Raw genomic sequence first — 22719 nt, forward strand, 5'->3', positions numbered from 1 at the left:
CCCCTTACCCTCCCTTCCCCTCCTCTCCTCTCCCCTCCACTAGCCAGCACTGCGTTTGTTTACACTCTCCCCAGCCTTTTTAGCATTTTCTGGCCAGGCCGGTAGACTTGGCGGAACTCCATGCTGCTGATTGCTATATTCCCAGACCAGAAATGTCACTTACCACTTTACTCTCCTTCATCCGCCAGTTAAACCCTTTGTAATCCCCCCAGAAGAGCGAAGTCACCCAGGATATAGAATATTTTCTCCTGTCCCCGTGGCTCCTCGCGCTGTGCTGCCCTGCCGTCCCCTCCGTGCCCAGACGGAGGGCCGAGCAAAGAAACCATTTCAGCCAAGTGGAACGGGACATTAACATTCCTACTGGGGCTCGAGAGAAAGAAGGCCAGACCGAGGGGAAGATAGCAAGTGAGAGAAATGTGGCATAAAACATCTATTGTGTTTTACTCTCTCCAAGGTATAGTGTCCCTTTTTGCTGTTGTGTTAACACATGTTGGTCACCCAAACTGTAAACTAAACTAGTAGAATGGTACCCTTGGAGGGTTTTCAATTATCCTTATTTGAGGTTTCTGCTACCACCCAAATACAACAGAGGCGAGTGAGATTATATTTGTGCTGCTCAGAGCTTTGCGGCTACATTTAAATATTTCAACAAGAGGCCTTTTGGATTTTCTCTAAAAAGTGTTTTCTTGCTATTTTGGCAGAAGATTTCTGCACGTAGAGGTCTTACACAAAGCATCTGGATCTGTCTATCCACCGAATTACTGTAATTATATGAGCTGACCCTTTAAATACATAAGAAAAATATCACTTTGGAAAAACATACAGAGAAACATAAAAAAAATAAAAAAAATCTATTATCTTTGCTGTATTTCAGAACATAAAACGACAGCAGGACAGTTTTAGGACTACGAGGAAAAAAAAAAAATCTAATAAGCCAGAACATACGGCCCACCTAAGAAACAGGGTTCACCTATATTTCATTTCTACTTATAGAAAAAAAAATATGAGAGGGGAACGGAAACATCAGCCGTGACTTATCGAGCAAAAACAAGCCAAGGTGGGACGCGAGGCTGTTTTATTAACGGATGACATCGAGTTTATTAAAATGGCTCAGAGGCGCTTTCTCCTGCCAGACTAGGGGGAGCTTGGCCCGGGTCCGAGACCTAACTGGGGGAGAGCCGACCCAATTAACACCCGAGAGGGAGGTCCTTGCAAACACACACACACACACTCTCACAACAACTCACATGCATGTAAACACGCTGCACATGCCCTCACACACATACGCAGGGCACACAGGGAGGTCTGCAGAATAAACCCTCAGGGACCTGGTAGCTCACAGCTCACGAGTTAACGAAGGAGTCACGCACGTGCACACATGCACACATGCACACACACACGCTCGCAGTTGTGGGGTGGCCTTAGCTCGCCATATAAATCTCTGCCACTCACCTTCAAATGGAATAGTGTGGTGGGCCCAGTAAATACGAGGGAGTGTGTGCGTCTGACCGCAGATGCAGGTGGAGCTGTAGTGTGGTCGGGTAGACATGGCAGCATCGTTCCAGCTCGGTCCCTGGCAACGCTCTCAGGGCGACTCAAACACTACAACCTCGCCGTGGTTACGAGCTGTGGTGAGGGGTTACGTGAAAGTGTGTCTTTGTCGGTGAATTTGCTCAGCGAATGAGTTTCAGTACCTGCTAAGCTGCAGCGGTTGTTGCAGTAATTACTTCTTGCAGGCGCAACAAGTCGGCAATCAGAAGGCATGAGAGTTACGTTTTAACATGTTCCTGCTTTATGATGTTAAGTAGGATGGATGCACTGGCTACAGCTGTACCCCACTGCTTTACAGAAATAGAAATCTACAGCTCATCTTGTGGGCGTCTGAATGTACGACGTGTGTCAGAAAAGTTCCAGGACTGGGGTCACAAAAGATATATTTCAAACCCACACTACAAACTACGAGTTTTTCCCTTCAGACGATCAACCAGCACGTCTACAAAGAGATCTCGAGGTGATTGCTTCATTCAAGGCGCAAGAAGAGGTGAGAGTTGTGGCAGGACAAGTCGTGGCTGCTTCACTATGACAATGCGCCTGCTCACAATGCCCTGAGCATCCGACAGTTCCTGGCTGAGAAGAACATCACCGTGCTGGAGCAACCTCCCTACTCACCCCACTTGGCTCCGTGGGATTTCTTCCTCTTCCCCAAGCTCAAGGGGGTCATCAAGGGGACCCGTTTTGAAGACGTGGACGACATCAAGATGGCTGTGACGACAGAGCTGTGGAGGATCCTGGAAGAATCCTTCCAGGAGTGCATGGTGGTGTGGCAGAGAAGGCTGGGAAAGTGTAGACTCCAGGGGGATTACTTCGAAGGGGAAACTTGTAGTTTGTCGTTTGAAATATATATTTCTTGTGACACCAGTCCTGAAACTTTTCTGACACACTTCGTATACATGTAGCTCACCATCTCTGACCTCCACATGGCCCAACCCACTCAGCAGGTCCATTAACACCCATGACCAAACAGTTTCTCTTTTTTTGGACTAATCAGACCCTCCAGCAGCATACATTAATAGTCACAGCTTTAATTCACTAGAGAATTCCTCGTCTGTATTGGACAGGCATAGCTGTGGACACCAGGCCCCTTCGGAGTTGACGCTCCTGGCTGAGATCCCTGGCATCCGCAGCTTCCTGATTACCAGCTGTCCCTGCCCTACTCTGTCTGTCAAATCCCAGTAACTGAGAAATAAACAAACAGTAAACAAAGGGCCTAGTTTAGCACCACCATCGGCCACAGCATGACAACAGGTTTGCCACTCTCACTGCCTGCCAGGGATAACTGAGCCGACTTGGGGAGAAGGCTAAGAAGCCTTCCTTCATCTTGAAACCACTTGAGGAGGAGTTGCAATCAGTGACAGCGGCTTCGTCTATCCTGCCTCAAGACACAAACAGCATCAGCCAAACCAAGAATAAAGAAACATACCAATAGCATGATAGTTCTGGCTCTTAAGATTGAGCAGCTAAGGACGGAGGCTTTATGCCTAAGTCTCCCCCGTTCCCTCTCTTTCTTATTGTCTCAATCTGTGGACATCTGCTCGCTACAGAGACAAATTCCCCCTAACTTGAGACACACTAGCCACCAAGAGAACACAGGCCTATTAATAGGCTTCCTGCTCGTAAAAGAGATGTGGCTCATGTGGATGTGGATCAGGTTTTTTGGGGGGAGTTTGATATGCATGTAATACAATATTAGTTCAATTGTGATGCACCGTCAGAGGCCCCCTCTATGGAAATCTGCATGAAATCACTGTCTGGGCAAGGTCGTAAATCACCAATGCCGTTGTTTATTATTGCAGTACAGTTTTATGGAGGGCGGGCACTTTGCTGGGACGTCCCGGAGAGGAATGCCCAACACAGGACCTGCAAGGTAATGGCCCCCTTTATTTCCACAAGGAGGTTGGTGGGAGTTCAGTGAACATCAGGCCTCATGAGAATTACATGGTTACTGTTAAGCCTGATTAAAGCACAGGAACACTTCTATCTAACAAAGGCAAGCGTGCGACATATTCACTAAGCAGCCACCAGCTCATACATATCAAATCTCAGCAGAAAGTTCTGATAGAAGGATTGTGAGTCAACGGTACAAGCAAAACAGACACAATCTGGCTCTTATGTTTATTGCCTTCTGTTTTGTACGAGCAGCCAGTGCGGCTGGCCGGCATGCATCAACACCCACTTTTTCTTTCACAAAATGTCTGGTCTGGTTGTGTCTGAATATTTCTGCCAGGTCTCCGAGCATCGGGAAAACTTATCAAAGAGAACAGACCTCTATTCTGTGAGAGCGCAGCACTCCTCTCCTAGAAAGAGAGCCAGTCAGGACCTCAGACACTACTTAGTCTTTCAGCTGTTCAGAAGTGGGAAAAGCACATTAGGGGTCATTGTGCCGGCGCATTCCGGCGGTAGCACCCCGACTTGCTTTCGTCCAGCCTGGCAGACACACAGGCCTCACCCTGGCCATCACTCCCACTCCATCTGAAAACATAATTGATCTGGATATTAAACGGGGCAGTGCGGCTCTAAATAAAATTCCATGCATGCTTAATTCTCCAACGTGGTTTTGGAGGCCGGACACTTTCTTCCCTGTGCAGGCTAGTGTTACATGCTGGACTGTCTTAGCTGTGACCACCTCATAAAATCAGCCTCATAAATATTTTTCATGTGTTATTTAAACTAACTCAGCTCTCTATGGATCGGAGTGGTCTGATATATGTAAATTATGCATGGAGGTTCCTATGGATGCACAAAACTATTCGAAATTTTTGGGGTAGTTACAGGTTTGGGTTCAGGAGCCCCAAGAATGTGTGATAGATGTTCTCAGAGGAATTATACAAAATATGCAATTAACAGCACTTTTACTTTAAAAAGCCCCATTTCATAGTAACTATAAGCAATGTTTAGTGTCGACCTCCACCAGCTCCAGTTTGCTTCCTGACAGGATTAGTGGCATCTCAGTCATTGTAGTGACAAAATTAAAACAAACAAACAAAAAAAAAAAACAAGCCACTTGTAACAGTTCACAAATCAGTTTTATTAATTTAAACACAATCAAATAATAATGTCAAAAACATCTGTACACATATTTTGCAGACACAACAATCTTTTGCGTTTTCACAATGAGGCCCATGTAGTGTAAAGTATTTCCAGTTTGCATTTATGATTGCAACATAATAAAAAAAGCGTGCTGTATGAATCTATAAAACATTTCCTCTATTTACCTACCATTACCTTGATCTAGCAGCAATATGTAGATACCCCGGAGTGCGGGGGAGAAGTTGTTTTGAGAAGATTGGAGGGGGGGAGGCGGGGGGGGGGCGGGTATATCAGGGGAGAGAAGGATTTGAATTGAAATGTAAAGGCCAACAGTGATCATGTGCAAAGGAGGGAAAAAATTAGAAACACAACAAGTCGGTTTCCGTTTTAAGAAATTCACAGTCGATAGCACATGTCCTGTATGTTCACAAACCCCTCGAAGTTAGTGGCTTTTCTCTCAATGTTAATTATGGTTTCCCCATCCACAGATGCAGAAGCACTACGAGGAGGGCTTCGTGTATTTCAGCTACTTCAAAGAGGGACACAGAATGTATTTTCAAAGTTGAAATAAAAACACTATATCATACAAAATTACGCTTGCTGTACAAGAGTTGTTATAGTGCTTGTATAAAAGATAATAAAACCTATTCAAGCCTGCTTTTTTGTTTAAATATCTGATTTATTCAAATTTGTCATTAAAATGGCTCTCCGGAGGCAGGACATTGCCACTCGCCATATCCGAAACCCTTATCAGAATTAAGTTTGCTTTCAAATATACGGGGTCAGGGCTGCAAGCTGGTGAAATGCCATAAGGACACAAGTCGTGAGCTACCTTTCTGAATAACTAAAAAAAAAACAAAACAACAAAAACCTCTTTCCCTTTGAAATATGTGTCTAAAAAGGACGTGTAGTAGAGGAGACCTGTAATTCTATATAAAGGTGTGACTGAAGTTTCCTGTAAGGACGAGAAACATCACAGAATCAAAAGAAAGGTCCTTGACACTTGACATCCATGCTTTTGGTCTTGACAAAACAATTTATCACAAAATCCCATTATCTACATATTTGTTTATCGAACATAACTTGAACACATCAACACTTTCAGGCGTCGCACAAGCTTATGTGCGATGGGATGCCTTGTTTTTATTAATTTTTTTTTACTTCAATGAAAAAGCATTGCCACCTTTCAAGAGCATGTACCTAAATGAATATAGGAAGGAATAGTCCAGTGATTACAAACTTACACACACAAAAAAGATTTCCTCTGTACACGATTGTCTCAGCATTGTAAATAAAGTTTTTTGTAATTTTCTTAAATTATTAGAAAACCCCCTTTTTTTTTTGTTTCTTCCATAAATGTTTTCCTCTCGCTGTGGTGGAAATCAATAGTACTTTGTTAAAGGCACGAGTCTTTTGTCGTCGAGGTACCTTCTCAGTGGCACGGTGCCACTCACAAAGTCTCTGTTCATAAATAAGAAGCACAGGACTCCCAGGCCGACGCTGAACGCAGGAGCAGCCGCTTTGTCTGTCTGTCCCATGATGGAGGGGAGACTAAAAAGTAGGTAAACAGATAAGGAACAGAAATAGGGAGGAGGTGAGAAGCAAGGGGGAGGACGAGCTAGAGGGACGGAGAAATGTCACCACCAGTAGTCGTGGGCCTGCGGTTTACTGGAGCTGAGTTCTGTGGCGAGGTGAGGCGAGGCAGGCGAGGCCATCAGTAGCTCTGCTCTCCTCACAGGTGTGAACCCTGACAGAGTCCCGGCACAAACATGGGGCCGTAAAACACTTTGACAGCTTCAGAAAGCGGCCAATTCACAGTAACCAGGGCAAGCAGCTGCAGCGCCGTAAATTCACCTCTCTCTCCTTCGCTTTGTGGAAAAAAAAAAAAAGAAAAAAAAAAAAAAGAAAATGTTTAGGGTTAAGACGATGTGTGACCGTATGTCAGCACATTAACCGTGTGCTCAGCCTTCCTTTTTCCATTCTCCTCTTCTCTTCTTCCTATGTAGTGAAAGACAGACGCCAGGCAGCACAGGGGGGCTTTTTTTGTTTCTGAGCTGTGGGGTCTGCGGCAAGCGTGGGACGGGGCTGGAGGGCGAAGGTGAAAGGTTGCGTGGTGTGCTGAGGCGGAGCAAGGTGTACGATGGTGGTGTAGTGCTACAAGTACTCCAGGTCTAGAGCGTGGTGGAGGGCCATGAGGTCTGAATGGCTGGAGATCCTCCAGAAGGGCATGTTGTGCTGCAGGAGAGGGAAAAAAAAAGTATATTTTTAGTTTAATTTAAACACAGATTTTAGGTTCTACAAGGTTTATTTGATAAGACAATTACAGCAATTAAAAAAATAATTCATTCTCTCTGTCATGTATTTGAAGAAAAACTTAATTCTCAAGTTCTGGCACTATATCTGTGCAGGAAATATGCTCTAATGGCACTAATTAATTTGCTAATGAATGTGTGTGTCTGTATGCAGCACGTGTTTCCCATCTGAGCTCAGCAGAAATGCTAAATACAAAATGTGGAGACAGAGCCAACAGAGTATGGAGCAGTTAAATGATCGCAATCTACATTTTTTTAGTTAATCTTCTCAGTTATTTATCAAAAGCAAAAAATACAGTTTACAAATGGAGGGTGTTGTTTTTCTCTGTTGTATACAGTTGTAAATGTAATATGTTTTGATTTTTTTGGGACAAAATAAACAATGTACATTTGAGATCTTCTGGCATTGGGATGCTTGCAGGCCTTCCAAACACTTGCGAGAGGTTCTATTTAGATTGCATTCTATAAACTTCAGCTAATACATTCAATGAATGAATGTCAGCCTGGTCCACTCACCAGGAAAAGCAATCATATCAAAAACACAGCCCAAGTGCTCCTTTTGCTCCCTTGTGCATATGCCGGTGCAGCCAAATTGTACATCTGTACCTCCAACTAATTGCATCAACATGTAGTTTTATACCTCCAAACTAATCCAGTAGCTGCCTTCAACCTGAACAGAAATGAACTCCCCACAGTGTCTTTTGAATGAACCTCCTGCCTGCCAGTGTGTGTTTAGGACAGTGCAAATGAGCTGTTGTTCCCAAGCAAAGGATGGGAGAGAAACCTGAGTCGCAGAGAATGAAAGGAGCTTGTCAGGTAGAGTCCTCAGCTCCTCAGTGTGTGGAGCCCATTACCCTCCCCTTATCAAAGGTATGGCCTCTCCCAGGCGTATGTTCCGCTTAGGAGAGCCTGCACTGACCCTTAAAAAGCTCTTTGCTTTTTGTTTTGTAAATTGTCTTTGCTTTTAAGTTTAAAAGCTGGAGATGTTATCTCTGCCTTCTCTCCCAGGCGACGGTAATAACTGAAGACAGAATTGTTTCAGGGATTGTGGATTTTTTTAGGTGAAGGAATGAGGGCCGAGAGAACCTCCAGACATTTGCTTTTGTAGTTCCACACAGTGTCACGTCTGATATGCGCCTCCTGACGGGTGAAATTGTTGTGTTATTTCACGTCCTCTCTGATGTTGACACAGAAACCTTTTACTGCATGGCGTGTCGTGGGACTCACACCACTCAGATGGGGAAAAAAAACACCTTATCCTTCCATCAATGTCACAGTCCAACAACTCAAGACTGAGTAAAAATATTTGCATCTTTTTCCACAATCATCCCTGAAGACCACATTCCCAGGGCGTGTGCGCTTTCCATAAAACGGAGCTATTGCTTTACACTTTTATCCAGGGTAAAGGTTGTTACTTCTCCCTAATCACTGCCTAATCGCTCGTCATTTATCCTCACGCCTGTACTCATTGTTTACTGAGAAACAGGTGAAAAGGGAGCTGGAGGCTTTTCAAAGGGAAACTCCATGTCTTCAGCCTGACACTGCGGCTCACCGTAGCTGTCAGGGAAACATTCTCCTGGGCCGTTGATTAATTTGCTAATGAATATATTTGCAGTATGTGACTTGCAGGCGGCGTTTGGTGTACATTCAAACCTGACAGAAACGCTGAATGCACAAGACGTGGAGCAAGAGCCAACAGGTAACTTAAAAAGGGCAAGTCAGATTCGTGTGAGGAGATACCGTCACGTTTCCTAAAAGAACACAGGGGTGTGTCGGCTTTGAGCCTTTCTTGATCCATCTCGTGCTAACAGGCTTGCCGTTGTAGTAAATATTCTAATTTCATCAACAATGATTTAAGTCTCCTTTATGTGTGCTCTATTTACGATGTGCCTTCAACATGCCTGAAAGGGCCTGTCTAGCATTACACATACAGCATTCACACTGCTCAGGGCACCGAGCAGGAATATATAATTATGCCATCTCTCCCCTCCCCTGCTCTGTAAACCTGAGATGGCGGAGGAAGAGCGCTGATTACACACTACAGACTTTCTCTCTTGTACTTGGACGCCCTATAAGAGGATAAACGAACGAAAGTAAAGCAAAACTGTTTAGGGGGAGAGCTGGGACGTCGATTCCTTTCTTTGGAAAGGTATGGCAGGTATGTTTTGTGTTCCGTAAGCATTTCTAATGAACTCCTGACCTTATGGAAAGTAATCAGAAGTTCAAACATGATCTTTTTTTCATAACTCTATGTATCTCTCATGAATGTTTTTACCAGATGACGCTAGTGTGTATATAGAGTGTGGTATCTGTTATTCCAAGTTGTCTTACCTTTTTTGAGCCTTGCTCCTCTTCCACCCCATCTCCAACAACAATGTAAACAACTTTCCTCCCGAACCTTTGAATTACTCTCTCAAAGCAGCTTTCCTTCCCTGTGGAGGAGTTGAGGACAGGATGTGAGCAAAGTACTGCATGGATGCAAACAGACACACACACACTTGCAAAGACTCACACTGAAGTTGATTCAGAGGCACGGGGTGACAAGAGCCCCTTTAAAACACCACACGTACAAAACAGGGCAGAGTGTAAACAGTGACTTCAGGAAAGAGATGTGATAAGATCAGACCTCAGATAAAGACAATCTTAAAAGCATTCACTTTGTCCTTCTCCTCCTTAAAACTACAACGAACAGACAAATCACTCTTGCATGCTACAGGGTCTGTTGAGGAGGACCAGAGCGCTTAATGCTCATGAGGAACCCTGAGCTATGCAGCTCTGGACTGATAGCCCTGAAACCACTGCAACACTGAAGCTTATTTTGCATTTGAAACTGTGAAAAAAGGGGGAGGTGGGAAGAAAAGTGGGGAGATGGGGGGGGGAGGCAGAGGAGGGGGTCCTGTTGCTCTGGAATGACATAAATGTGCAGAAGTGGTTTCATATGCAGAGATCGAGCAGGAGAGGTCTGGAGAGGCCCAGCACAGGCCCAGCTCCAAGAAAATAATCCCAGGCTGATTAGGACTATTCCTTCACAGAGGAACATCAACCCTCTCCGGTGACTGAATCTCCCACCCCGTCCACGCCTCAGTCCTCTCACTTAGGTAGCATATGTGTCTTAACTGTTTACACTCACCAAGCTAGAATAATAAGCAGTCATGTTTCACGGAAAAAAAAAAAAAAAACTGAGCACAGTGGGCAGAACAAAAGAGAAACAAATTTTGGACATGAAAAATAAAATGCAGTATTTACCTATTTTGGTTGCACTATAAATATTCTCGATAGGAAAGACTATTCCCAAGCCGTAGAGCAGGACCTTAGCCAGAGCAGGGATGAGCTGCGTGGTGGTCACCAGGATATTCACACAGTTTGACCTGATGTAGGAAGACAGAGGAGGAGAGCAGAGGGATGACATCACTTTTGTAAAACTCAAAGGGAGGACAAAAGAAAACACAGTGTGCAGAAAATAAAGACACTGCAATTCTTTAAAACATGTCACAGAATGAAGGATTGGATCTCAGCTCCTTTTTCAAGTCGGAGCTCTTAGCACAACCATTTTTCAAAATCTGAAGATAAAGGCTGTCCAAAAGACAAATCCAAGGCATTGGTGTTGACTTTAATAGCGTGGGAGTATGGAGTTGACTTATTTACACCACATACAAGTTTATATATGTGCGGTATGGGACTGGGTACAATTTTCCTCACTGGAGTCCTACCTTGAGTGGATTAATGTTAGTGCTTTCAGTGCCAGTGTTAACCAGGAGTCCGTCAAGGCTTCAATTTCTGCTCGCAATTGCAACCAGGCTTCCCTTTTGGCTGGGCCCAGCAGACCTGAAACGCAGGGTAACATTGTTTGGGTTGGACCAGCCCTCCGAATACCACTGAAATTTTCAAAATTTACCCTGACCAAGTGGTGCGGCATGTGTGCTTTCAGAACACACACGTGAACACGCGCAGACACTCACACCAACGCCCACACAATGAGGGCATGCACATCTGCAAGCTCATTTCTACTCAACAGATCTGTACAGAGCAGCACTGCTTGTTGGGGATTACCTCCGACGTTATTTTTGTAGGTGGTGTAGATTTCTTTTACTCGTCTGTAGCGGAAGGCCAGTTTTCTCATCCAGTCCACGCCTCCCCGCACGCCTGTGGCCAGACATAGGTTGGCACTGGTAGCTGCTGCATGAAAACCGTCAGCGCTGAAGTTATACGTACTAAAACAAAGACAAAGAGAAAAATCTGTTAGCATAAGCTGCTTCACCGTTCACAGCAGCTAAGCATCTGAGACATTTCTTGTTCTTGTTTGAAGAATCGAAATGTGCCAGTGCTGTACCTTAGATCCTGGCCGTTGTCATCAGAGGACACATCGTCGATATGTACCTGGTCACATTCCTGAAACACACAAAACATTCATTTTGGGTAAGGTGGGATTCATATACTGTTTAAGAAACACCACTTTCTGTTTTTTTGGATTCAGAGAAGTTTCTTTCTTGGAAAGAATACTCCTACGAGTTTAAGATGATTTTTTCACTAGAACAACATATTTATTCAGGAATGTGTGCTCTGGCTGGACACCTCAGTTCCCCACATACCTTTTTCTTTGTATCTTTTTGAATTAGTTCTCCTTATTTTATTTTTTACCCAGCTCTGTCTAAATAAAAAAATGTACCTCATCATCAGTTTGAAAGGACTGCTACCACTAGAGGGGTCTAAAGATTTGGACACCCACAGACTTAGTCAATTAAGCCTCAAACCATGAACTCCTAACACTCCCGAGGTTGGCATATATAGTGAAGGACTGCATGTAGGCGTGTTAGCACAGAGCCCAGTAGTCTTAAGAGCCTTAACACTAATAGTCTGTATATGTGTCTGTTTGTGTGTATCTCCAAACATATATTCACAACCGTCTTCCCCTTCGGGGATGCCTGGCTCCTCTTGGAAAGGTAAAGGGATTTTGCAGCTCTCCACTGATTCCACCGGTACACGGTAACACAATCCAGACTTTCTGGTAAATGTAACCTACTAGAAAAATTGAACCTGATGCTAACCGCCAATGAAATTATGACCTCTGATTGCTGCTGCGCCACACACCAACACAGCCCCGGGGCCAGTCAGCCAGCCAGCCGGCGAAAGAGTGCAGGAGAAAGCAGACTAAAAATCTGTTATTAGTTTTCCATTTATAGGAGCGCTCTGGTGCCTCTCCCCTCCTCCTCCCCTCTCTCCGCCCCATCAGCCAGCTCCAAATGTGAGGGAGTCCTGCCTTGGCATTCAGATAAACACATTTCACGTGGGGCACAGGAGAGATAGGGAAGCTAAAGCTGCTAACTGCTAAAACTTGGAGCAGCTACAAATATAGGCAACAGGAGGTTGAGCAATACGCTTGCTAAGAGGCTTTGAAATTCATGTGACGCTAACCACTAAATTTGTTTCAGTCAGCTCTAATCTAGTGTGAATTATAGAGAGAGCATTTGATATCTCCATGATGTAGTTTCTCTTTTAATTTTTTCTGGAAAGCTGCAGATTTTAAATTAGTTACGTAACCACCGAAAAGGTTAGTCTCACCTGTTTAAAGTTATGTGAGAAATAATAATTTCTCATGGAAATAGAAACTTGAGGAAGAGAATTCCTCTGGCCTCAAGTATGAAATATCCCTCCCGATTTTTTGAGCTTTTTAATTAAGTTTCATCCGGCTGTTAAGACACCAAAACACAGAAAGGACTTCCTTGTTTTAAGTCAATCTAACTGAGGCCAAATGCTGACGTTATTACATTCCTCTCTAATGCTAGAGCAGGGTAAGGGTAAGGGCTTTGGACCGTAAACCTTTTTTATTTTACTGGTTCCCCTCTGAACAAATTTTTCATCTCCCTGGATTTGTGGAGAGAGGGAGGGAAGAGCGACGTGAGGAGAAACTCAAACCAGCTGTTCTTTAACAGAATTAAAATCTTGACCCCCAACCCCAGCTCTAATGCAGCCATTCTCTCGCCAAGCCTCTCCCAGCAAGCCCCGAGATCCAAAGAGGAAAAGACTTTGACCCCATGACCCCTCTCCCCTCCTCTCCGGGGCTCCGGCACCCCGATAAGGGGGTGGAAGGGTAGAGAAGTGGAGATGGAGGAGAGCAACGGGTAAAGGCTGGGGGATAGAGTCCAAAGTGACCTCACATGGAGTGAGCTCTGAGCACTACGTTCCAGAAGATGGACTGTCAACTGACATGGGGTGCAGGCGGGGGCCCATTGCTCTGCTGGCCTAATCTGTTCCCAGACACTCACCAGCAGATCTTTAATAGTCGAAGAAAGCAGCAATTTGTCGCAGCTTGGGGATCTGATGCCAACAATCTTCTGGATAATTTATGTTCACAAATATGACTCAGAACCGAACTCAAACCAGACGTATTGGTGTGCTTAATTCCTTAAGTAGGGGAGGCATGTCTGTTTGTATAGGAAAACAAAAACAGCACCCTGGGTTAAGCGCCTCATAAAGCCTCCTTTCAAAGACCTCCCATTCTGGTGCAAGTGACTGGAATGCTTCTATTATCCAGTAATTACCTGCTGATGAATCAGACACAATCTGCCGACAATCACCTCCTGTCACCTCTTTCACTGCTTAAGTACAGGACAATTTATTTCAACTCATTTGGTGTATCATCCTAAATTGTATGCTTGTACTTCGCTGACAATAGCTCCTCATGTTTGTTCTTCCCATGTAATGTTATTTTTTCAGAGTGTGAAAGCCAGCGTGGATCAAAACAGATATCGGAGAACCATATTATTCAGCAGGATAATTATAGAACTACTTCAGGTTCTCCAGCCAAAACTCTGCCATGACCCGAAACACATAAATATGCCTCAGCAATTAGGCCTGACTGCAGCCATTATAAGTGCTGCTTGATTATGAATGATTTTTCATGGACTGGTCCAAATCCTCAAAGCTAATAAACACATCAAACCTCAACAACTGTAAAGCGTTAAAAATTCCAAAGGCCAAGAAAAATACAGGGGTTTGGGTTTTACAGTTCGAATGCCCGTGCCCCTTCCACTTCATTGTTTTTCTGTGTTTACATAGTTTTTCAGTTATGTTACGCTGCTTAATTAATAGATGAACAAGGGCTTGGGACCTCCAGATAGAGGTTTGTCTGTGTGTGTGCAGTGGGAATAAAAGAGGGAGGGGGTTGTTGGAAGAACGAGCAGACTCCAACAATTACTGTTTCCAGCTGGGGCTGGCATAAACCTCTGCACTGGCTCCCAGGGAGGACGGGGAGAGCTAATAGAGGAGGTGGCTGTGGGTAATGTCGTACAGTAACCCTTACACATACTCATTAGGAGCCACTTCTGAAGGCCTCGTAAACACCACAGAGCTACGCATGGTGCAGGTCGAGGTGGATACAAAGACAAAACTATTGGGTGCTGAATTTTACTATTTGGGATCATTTTGAATTTGACAAATAAACACCTTAGTTTAGCAATAGCAACTATTGTAGGTAAAAAATATATGTATGAAAATGTGGTAGATGGCTATATAGTGACATGAGAGCAAATTAAAAAGTACTTAATGTAAATGGAAGGTAAAATCAGAATTTGTAATTTATTCAGTGTAACATTATGATAAAGTAGTTTATTGACAGTCATGCATGACATGATGAAAAATAATTCAAAAGCACCTGAAATTACTGACTTACTGGAAGTCTGAAAAGAAAAAGTAACATGCTGTTATTATTTTGTTTGTATAATGCTAACAACAGACTGACAGGCCTTCGCGACGGTGGCACGTTGAGGGGCAGTCTGAGAATTTCTTAGAACCTTTTGAACATCTCTTTTCCATCGAATCCCCCCATTCTCCCCTCACCAAGCAAACAGTGGTCTCTCTAAAACCTACAATCACCACTAACTCGCACCAGATGTTCCTACTGTACTAAGGAGTGAAGACCCTCCACCAGAAGCCATTGCAATTACTCCTTATACAAACACTGTCTTTCTGTTAAATTCATCAGCAACATTCTTTTCTTTTATCTGAGTTCATGCAGCTACCAAGCAGACTTTATCTGTACTGAAAAGAAGAAAACACTAAAAAGAAAGAAAAAAATGAAGAATTGAAGACAGGATGCTTCTGCCTCAGGATGCTTCCATCTCGGCATCATTCACTCTCTCTTCCTTTTTCTGTCTCTGTCTTTCCACTAGTCTGCTGAAAACCTTTCACTGGGGAGGAAGTTATCAGAGCCCTCTTTGTTCCCTTGGCATCTGTCATTAGGCAATCAGCGATGACGGCCTGAGTCTTCCTGTAGCCCTGGAAAGAGCTCAGAGTGGTGACTGCAACAGTCAGAGGCAGGGAGAAGAAAGACGGGGCAAACTCTGCAATGCATGTTACCAAAACACAGAAAGGACCATGTTAACTCCCTTTTAGCCCTGTTTTCCCCCCATGAAGGTCTAGGTCACCGCCATACAATAGTGTCCACTTTTTGGATACAAGCTGGCCCCTCTCTCCCCCTATCTCATCTTCTCCCTCAGGTGAGCTGTTGGGGTGGGGGTGGGTGGTCAAAACCACAGTGTGAGCGATAACAGCCATCATCACGAAATTCCTTGTGACCCTACAGGCTAATGCCATGTGAAAAAGGCTCATCCATGGTTCGCAGGTTCTCAATACCGCCACTCTACCGGCAGAGGCTGTCATCCCCCCCGTGGTCTGTGACCCCCAGCAACTTCCTTCTCCGTTCCCACCACAGGCACCCCTGTCTGGGGGGGAAGGAGGAGGGTGCAGGAGGGAGGGCTGTGATTATCTGGGGGTCAAACACAGGATGTGGGTAACAAAGGGAGAGTTCTTCAAACCCACTTCATTCCAATCCACAATCTGTGCTTGAACAGTCACGGAATTCAAACAGCGGTGCCAAACAAAGCACAGGTATAGAGAAGTCTATGCTGGTTTTACAGGAAAAAAAAAAAAAATCCCACAATCAAGAGAAGGGATACAGAGGGAGCTTTTCTCAGAAACAAACTACATTTTAACAAAGTGGTCTTCAAAGTGTCTGAAAAGTTGGAGAAGAAGGAAACATCCCACAGGTAGGCAGTGAAAAATATAAATTAGCTATGTGTGATAGATGAGCTGCTCCTCATTATTTCCTATTTTTGGCATTTCACATCCAAACCGCACCTCAAGGAGAGCAACATTAAATGCTATATCAAATCTCCGTCATTTCAGCATTTTCCCCCTCCAATGAACATATCCACAGTGAAACAGTTGATTCCTGCCAAGTGGACTGTTGTTTGGACAAATCTGCGTAAGTTTCTGTTCTCCTCCTCCACAAACCATGTTGGGCAGGTGCTGTGTCTCCCTTTTTAATTCAGGACAAGAAATCTATTCTTAAATATCATCATTTGTCACCAGACAGTAATGTTATATTTTCCATGCACACTCAACCCTTACTGGTGTGTGACTCGGCTGTGTTGGGATAGTGGGTAGAGGGTGGGGGTGATGTGGAGCTCTGTGGAGCGAAGATTGACAGGGTGGCTTTGAAACCTCCACTTTCTGTCTGTAGTCTTTCCAAAACATACCAGTGGCCCTGCCTCGAGACTTGATGGAGTTGTGTCGAGGAACATGACAGAACTGCTGCATCAGTAGCCAAGCAAATGATGAAATACCCACATCAGGGTGTACAGAATCAAACAAGCCCATCTGACAAAATACACAGTATATGCAAGCGGCACAGTCTGGTTTTAGCAGCATTCTCAATTTTGAAAATTAAAAAAAAAAAAAAAAAGGAACTTCTGCTCTGATGTTTCAAAGCGTTTTGCTGGTGCAGAGTTTCATGGATTTATCTGATATTATGACAGTTTTTATTTGAAATATAAATAATCAACAGCACACAGCTACAGTGATAATTGGTCAGTGATCAGCCGAATGACTTAATTTCACGATTCAATGAAAACCACAGTTAGCATCGTGTTCTTCCTTACTGCGAATAAAATTACCAAAAAAATAAACTACCAGCGAAAACACAATAAAGCTACCAGTCACATGGAATGGCAAGTACAGGATCTGACTCTGTACAGTGGGACATAAAACCAACAGAATGGCTCCGTGCTAAGAGGCTCTGGAGGACCATTTCAGTCAGTAGGAAAAGGTAACCGTGCGTTTCACAGCATCTCTCATTAACAGGCAAACCCTGGGTGAGAGTGACAGAGGAGGTTTCAACTCTGTGACTGCAGGCTGGGAGCTATAAAAGGTAGTCAGCTTACAGTGTTACTGGATTGCTACCCAGGTATGTGCGTGTGAGTGTGGATACTTTCACGGTTGTACAGTATGTGTGTGTTTGCATATGTCGGAGTGTGTGCATTAAGACTTTGCAGCACCACATGTTTAGAGCGCATGTGTACAAGTGTGTGAGCTAGCGTTGCACACAGCATGGAGGCATCAGTGGACTAATTTAAAATGTTCCCACCTTTAGAGACCTCTCCCCCCACCTCTCTCTCTCTCTCTGTGAGTGGTTTGCCCCTATGCCCTTTATTCTCCAGACGGGGAGGGTTGTTTTCTCACCCAGGGAGGCGGGAGACGGCAGCCCCCGTACCCCACTGAGAGGGGAGCACAGGGGGCTTGGCCAGCGAGAGAGAGGCCCCTGGTTCCCACATACTGTTCTGCGTTAGCGTTTGGGCTACAGCAGCACACCTACAGTAAACTCACACCCCGAGTCACAGCAGAGCTGTCAGTCTTCCCAGTGAACTCAGCCTCAGTGGGCTTCATTATACACATCACTTTAGACCATCAATTAACTCCACATGCAACCCCTGCCACAGCGCTTGCATAAAAATGACATTCAGTAGAGTAAATTTACTATGCTTCAAAAATGAGACATATGAACAACAACTCGTCTTTATAATTTACTCACAAATGTATAATATTAAAAAAATATTAAAGGTGATCATTCATGGACAAATATGATTCTAGAAATATAATAATAAAAACTAATAACTAATTAGTTAATATTTCTTTACCACTATGATGTTGCTATTATTTAACAAATTACAACAAATATTGATTTTATGTTTTTAATTTCATTGATCTAAAGGCATATTTATTTCTGTAGCTATTGAAATGCAACTTCTTCTCTACAGAAAAATTAATACAGTGGAGATCCCATCAATAGGAATCATATTGAATTACTTCGCTAATACTTTGTTCAGTGAGAGCATTTTTGATCATAGAAACAGATTGTGCTGTTCATATAATACTACGCCCATCTTTTAAATGGCTGAGCGGCAAACGGTTTGTGCGGGGCAATCGATAGAGAGATTTGCGCGCGTAGCTCGGGAGGGCAAGTCTTTTGGTGAAGCTGCAGCGTTTCTGTGACCCACCTTAAAAACAGTGAATGAAAAAAGAGAGCGCTGATCCAGAAAAAGGTTAGAGGAAAAAGAGGGAGAGAGAGCGACGTAAGGGTGAAACTGATCCCTGTTGACCCCTTCGGCATGCCCTCTTTCTTTTTATGACTTTCCCCTGAATCGTCACTCACCAGCTCTATCAACGCGGCCCAGCCTCCATTGACACACAGCCACACTTGAACACACACAGTACACAAGCTAAGACTGGTGGTTCGGCTGTGGCCTCTGCAGACGGACTACAATATCATGCAGCTTAATTGTAATGTTTGGAGGTCCTGTGATAACACTTTGAAATGATTATTTTATTTTAAAAAAACAAAACATTTTTAATGAAATCTAAATAATTAAGAGCTAATTATTGTAAAATGACAAGGAAGCAGAGCCCGTATTTAATGTCCTTGTGAAGAGGCTGGCAGGACGACAGTGTTAAGACTTAGATGGACCACTCACACACAGTTAGGCCACTAACTCTGCACCTGTGTTTCTGCACAGCCTCTGGGGTCTCCCTTTATGGCTTAGACCAAATTAGATGGACCATATGCATTTCTGCACATGCTTAAATACATAACTGCTGCTGGCTGCGGTATTTATAGTCGGACTCTATTTAGCTCTATCTGAGATGGAGGACTGTAAATCAGCAGGGAGGAAACACAACTGGTTAGGCATTGCTGAGAACTGGCACTTAACACTCAGACTGGCCCAGCTCAGTTTAACAGGAGAGATCAATATGCCTTCGAGAGAATGTCACTCCTCCTCTGGTATGATTGTTAATGACAATCACTGCAGCGTCTGCAGAGAGGTCTTTACATTAGACGTTCTAAAAAGCATTCTTCCAGCAGACGACAGACAGCTATTTTAGTCATAATACGGCTCTAGTTTTAGCTGGAAAAAAGTCTGAATCTTTTAAGTGTCAAAAGTAAATGTAAGAATTTTGTTACTGACATAGAGCAGAAGAAATATATGCACCGTATTTTAAATAATTTTATAAGTAGTCTGAGCTGCCAATTCATCTGTGAACGGTTCCATCACACATGAAAAGAAATCAAAACACAGGACAGATGTTGAGCAAAACCACATTTAAGCGTTGTCACAAACTGCCATTTTTTCCCCCAAATGATTGGGGCACATCTATTAAATAAAGTGCAGCTAGAATGGATTCTACATGGCCAGGGCATAAGGAAATATTTAACCAACCAATTGCAGCCAATTAACTTTGATCACAATGACTGCGTTTGGAATCTCAGTCACTCGTCTGTCTGGGGAAGTATGAACATTTTCTTTCTCCGTTTCTCTGTCTCCCCTTTTTTCATCCTTCTTGGGTTTGCTTCATGTAACACAGCCGAACATGGTGGTGAGTAATGAGACTTGGCAGAGTGGCCACAGATCTCTTCACACTTAAGTATCAAACAAAACATTTCCTCTCCTGTGAGGTCAGCATAAAGCAGGACACTGAGGAAAAGCGCTGGGTCAGTGGGATCAGATTCACCGGGAGAAAGAGGCTGAGAGGAGGAGGCATGGACAGAAATTGAGGAAATAAAAACTCAATAAAATCGTAGACAGAGAATAGGATAGAGCGAGTGCTGAGGGAAGTAATGTGGAAATAAACTGCTTTGTTTATTGTTAAATGTAATGTGCAGGGGTAGTTAGTTGAGTTTGACATCTGGACCTGAGCAGAGGGTGCACTGTAAGTCTGTGCATGTGTGTGAACAAATGTTACATGAATTTTTCTATACATACAGTCCAAGCCTATATGTATCCCTGGCCCTTTGGTCTTTGCTTCACCTTTCCCCAGAGTGAAGTAAATACTGAGACACCCTACAACACACATGCACGCACACCTTCCCATTCTTGATCCCTCTATTCCTGATGCCCAGGGGAAGATTTTACAGTAGCTGTGCATGAATCAGGGGGGTAAAGAAGCATGGGAGGGGAGGCAGTGGGGGATTTCATGCTGTGACGGAAGGGTCTGTGGTGTAGGTGGACAGCGACACCAAGCACACAGCATGACACGCAGTCAGACAGAGTGGCCACAGAAACACTAGAGCCTGACAAATTGCACTAGCCGCTATGGGAGTGAGAAGGAGGTGGAGGTGGGGGCATGGCTGGTGACCCAGGAGACTGACAGCACATGTAAAATTCATGGTATCCCTTGGGTTCTGAGGTAATACTTCACCCCTATGGGACTGATAACTGAGAAACAGGCTCCCTGCCACGAAACAGTTGTTGCCGCTTTTACTAAAATCTTAATGGACTGATCTTACACTCCTGTTTGAATATATACACTCCTCTGGCCACTAAAACCATCACAAAGTAAAACAAATGTACTCGTGTGAAATCGGAACATAGCAAAGTAAAACACACAAATGGACTAACCTCCAAGTCGTTAAAGAATAAATGTGTGTCAGCCAAGTTGAAGATCATTTCTTCCATCCTCAGGCCTAATGATACAGATGTTGGTGGGTCCTGAAAAACAGACACAAATTATTAAATCAAACAAACATCTCTTTGGAATTTTCATTGTACATATATTTAGTACTGTATACATTTGAAGAAACAAGTGAGGCAGATAAAGTATTACAGTAAGTAATGATGTTCCCTGCAAGTCACTCAATTAACACAGAATCCCTTTAAATTCCACAGCAGGCTATTCCCATAAAAGCAGACATTAGACGGACTTGAAAGTTTCAGCCTCTGTTTACGACCCTCTGAAAGGGACCAGAATAGTCATCAGAAACTCCACAGACTTGAATGAATGCAGTAAAAGCATGTCTCTTCTCAGGAGGGGTGGTCGATTTCGAAGAGCTGGGGTCACAGCATCATCGTAAATAGCCCATTCTCTGCATACTTGTGCTGGTGCATCATCTGATTGCTCTCTAGATGGTATAATATTATTCCCCTTGAAGTTTCTTCAGAGTAATGACAGCCACTGTGGGTGTTTGTTATTATAGTTGCAAAATAATTGCAAATGCGGAATACAGACTTTGAGATCCCTGCATCAGGCAATTTGTTTTTTTTTTTTTTTAAACTTAAATCTTGATCTCTGTCAGTAATGTGAAACGGTCTGTAATGGTGATATGGTTGCACTGTCTGTAAGATAATACCTAGAGAGGAGTGAACTACACTGTAAATAGTTAATGAGCCCGTGACAATGTGTGTGATTTTCCCTTTAAAAGATAATGAATAGGCAAAAAGTCTTCAGCGCATTTTCACATAAGCATTTATAAAAATCTAAGTTTTGCATAGTTAGGTTTCCCATAATAATAAAACTGCCTAACTCATTTACTTCAATCCTTGAAAAGCCATTTACCCATAGCATTTTTCAGTCTTGGTTCTAATATGTAACAACAACATATAAATCATATTATAATTCATTACCTAACTGGGAAGAAGTGCCTTCATTTGTTTTTCTTTCTTTCTTTTTTTCTCCCACAAATTGAATTTCTTTTATATCTTAAATCTCGAATTAGCAAATTATCTTCTGCAAGCGAAGGACAACGAAAGACAATAGTTGGCTGTGGAGGAGGTTTTTCTGCAGCTGGGGGAGACTAGTATTAAAGACAGGCCAGGCAGGACCAGAAGCAGGGATTACAGAGTTAAACCACCTAAAGACACACCTGAGCTCTCCACTGATTAGCTGTCACACCCCACAATGCTTATGTTTTCACTAAAATGACAGAGTACAAACCACACAAGTAGAGCTCAATCCCCACTTCTAGAGGCTTTCTCCGTTCTCTTAACCTCCCAGTTTGAATCAATCTTTCAGTAGGAATTCATCAAAAATAATTAGCCCCCTATATCAACAGACTACCAGCTCCGTCTTCCAAACCCCTGGCGCTGTTGGGTTATTTCGTCTTATGGACTGGTTCGGTGGGAAAAGGCCGTCTTCTCTGGCGCAAGTGAATCCTTTCCAATTAAATCTAAACAATCAGTCAGTGAGGGAGTTAAGAATACAAGCAGGCCAGAAGGCCAAAGTGCTGCTGCTGTCATTGCTCCAGCACCACCTGTCCTGAGATGTCAGTGCCTCCAGGGGGGGCGCCAAGTCCCCCTCTCCCTCCCTCTCTCTGAGCCCCTTACCAATAACACCCCCCCCATCCCCACCCACTTTAAGCTCCAGCTTTGGCCAGCCCAATAGCAGCACAGCTGGCCTCAGCCATCAGCTTTATGGGGGTGAGCTGCCTTGATGCCAATTAAAAGAGCTGATAAGAACAGCAGTGTGTTTATGTGTGTATGAGGGAGAAAAAAAAAAAAAAAGAGTCAGAGAGAGTGGGTGGGAGGTCACAGTGAGTGAGAGAAAGTGTGGATGTGCGCTCACTCAGATACTCATCTATTTATAGTAGGCCCAGCACAGCAAGGAGGGAAAACTGTTTTGTAACTTTTTTGTTTATGCCACTAAGATAGAGATGACATGAATGACAGGAGGGAGGAGACTCGGGGTGGTTGTTGTGGTGGAGGGCTGGTTGTGG

The 22719-nt window shown here is 43.8% G+C and overlaps 1 protein-coding gene across 11 annotated transcripts in view; it reads right to left on the bottom strand.

The window, feature by feature from the left end:
• Positions 1–4564: 4564 nt before the first annotated feature.
• The window catches only part of eya1 (EYA transcriptional coactivator and phosphatase 1), a 64551-nt gene continuing 46396 nt past the window's right edge, over positions 4565–22719 (bottom strand). For all 11 annotated transcript variants that reach the window (XM_008292626.1, XM_008292618.1, XM_008292617.1 and 8 more), the window contains 7 exons: positions 20630–20719; positions 11230–11288; positions 10950–11110; positions 10610–10724; positions 10146–10267; positions 9231–9331; positions 4565–6822 (listed from right to left, as the gene is read on the bottom strand). In XM_008292626.1, the coding sequence (XP_008290848.1) occupies positions 6742–6822; positions 9231–9331; positions 10146–10267; positions 10610–10724; positions 10950–11110; positions 11230–11288; positions 20630–20719 (729 nt within the window). In that variant the 3' untranslated portion in view covers positions 4565–6741. The remainder of the gene's footprint in view (positions 6823–9230; positions 9332–10145; positions 10268–10609; positions 10725–10949; positions 11111–11229; positions 11289–20629; positions 20720–22719) is intronic.

This window comes from Stegastes partitus, unplaced genomic scaffold, assembly GCF_000690725.1.
Source record: "Stegastes partitus isolate 25-593 unplaced genomic scaffold, Stegastes_partitus-1.0.2 Scaffold821, whole genome shotgun sequence".
NCBI classification, from domain to species: domain Eukaryota; kingdom Metazoa; phylum Chordata; class Actinopteri; family Pomacentridae; genus Stegastes; species Stegastes partitus.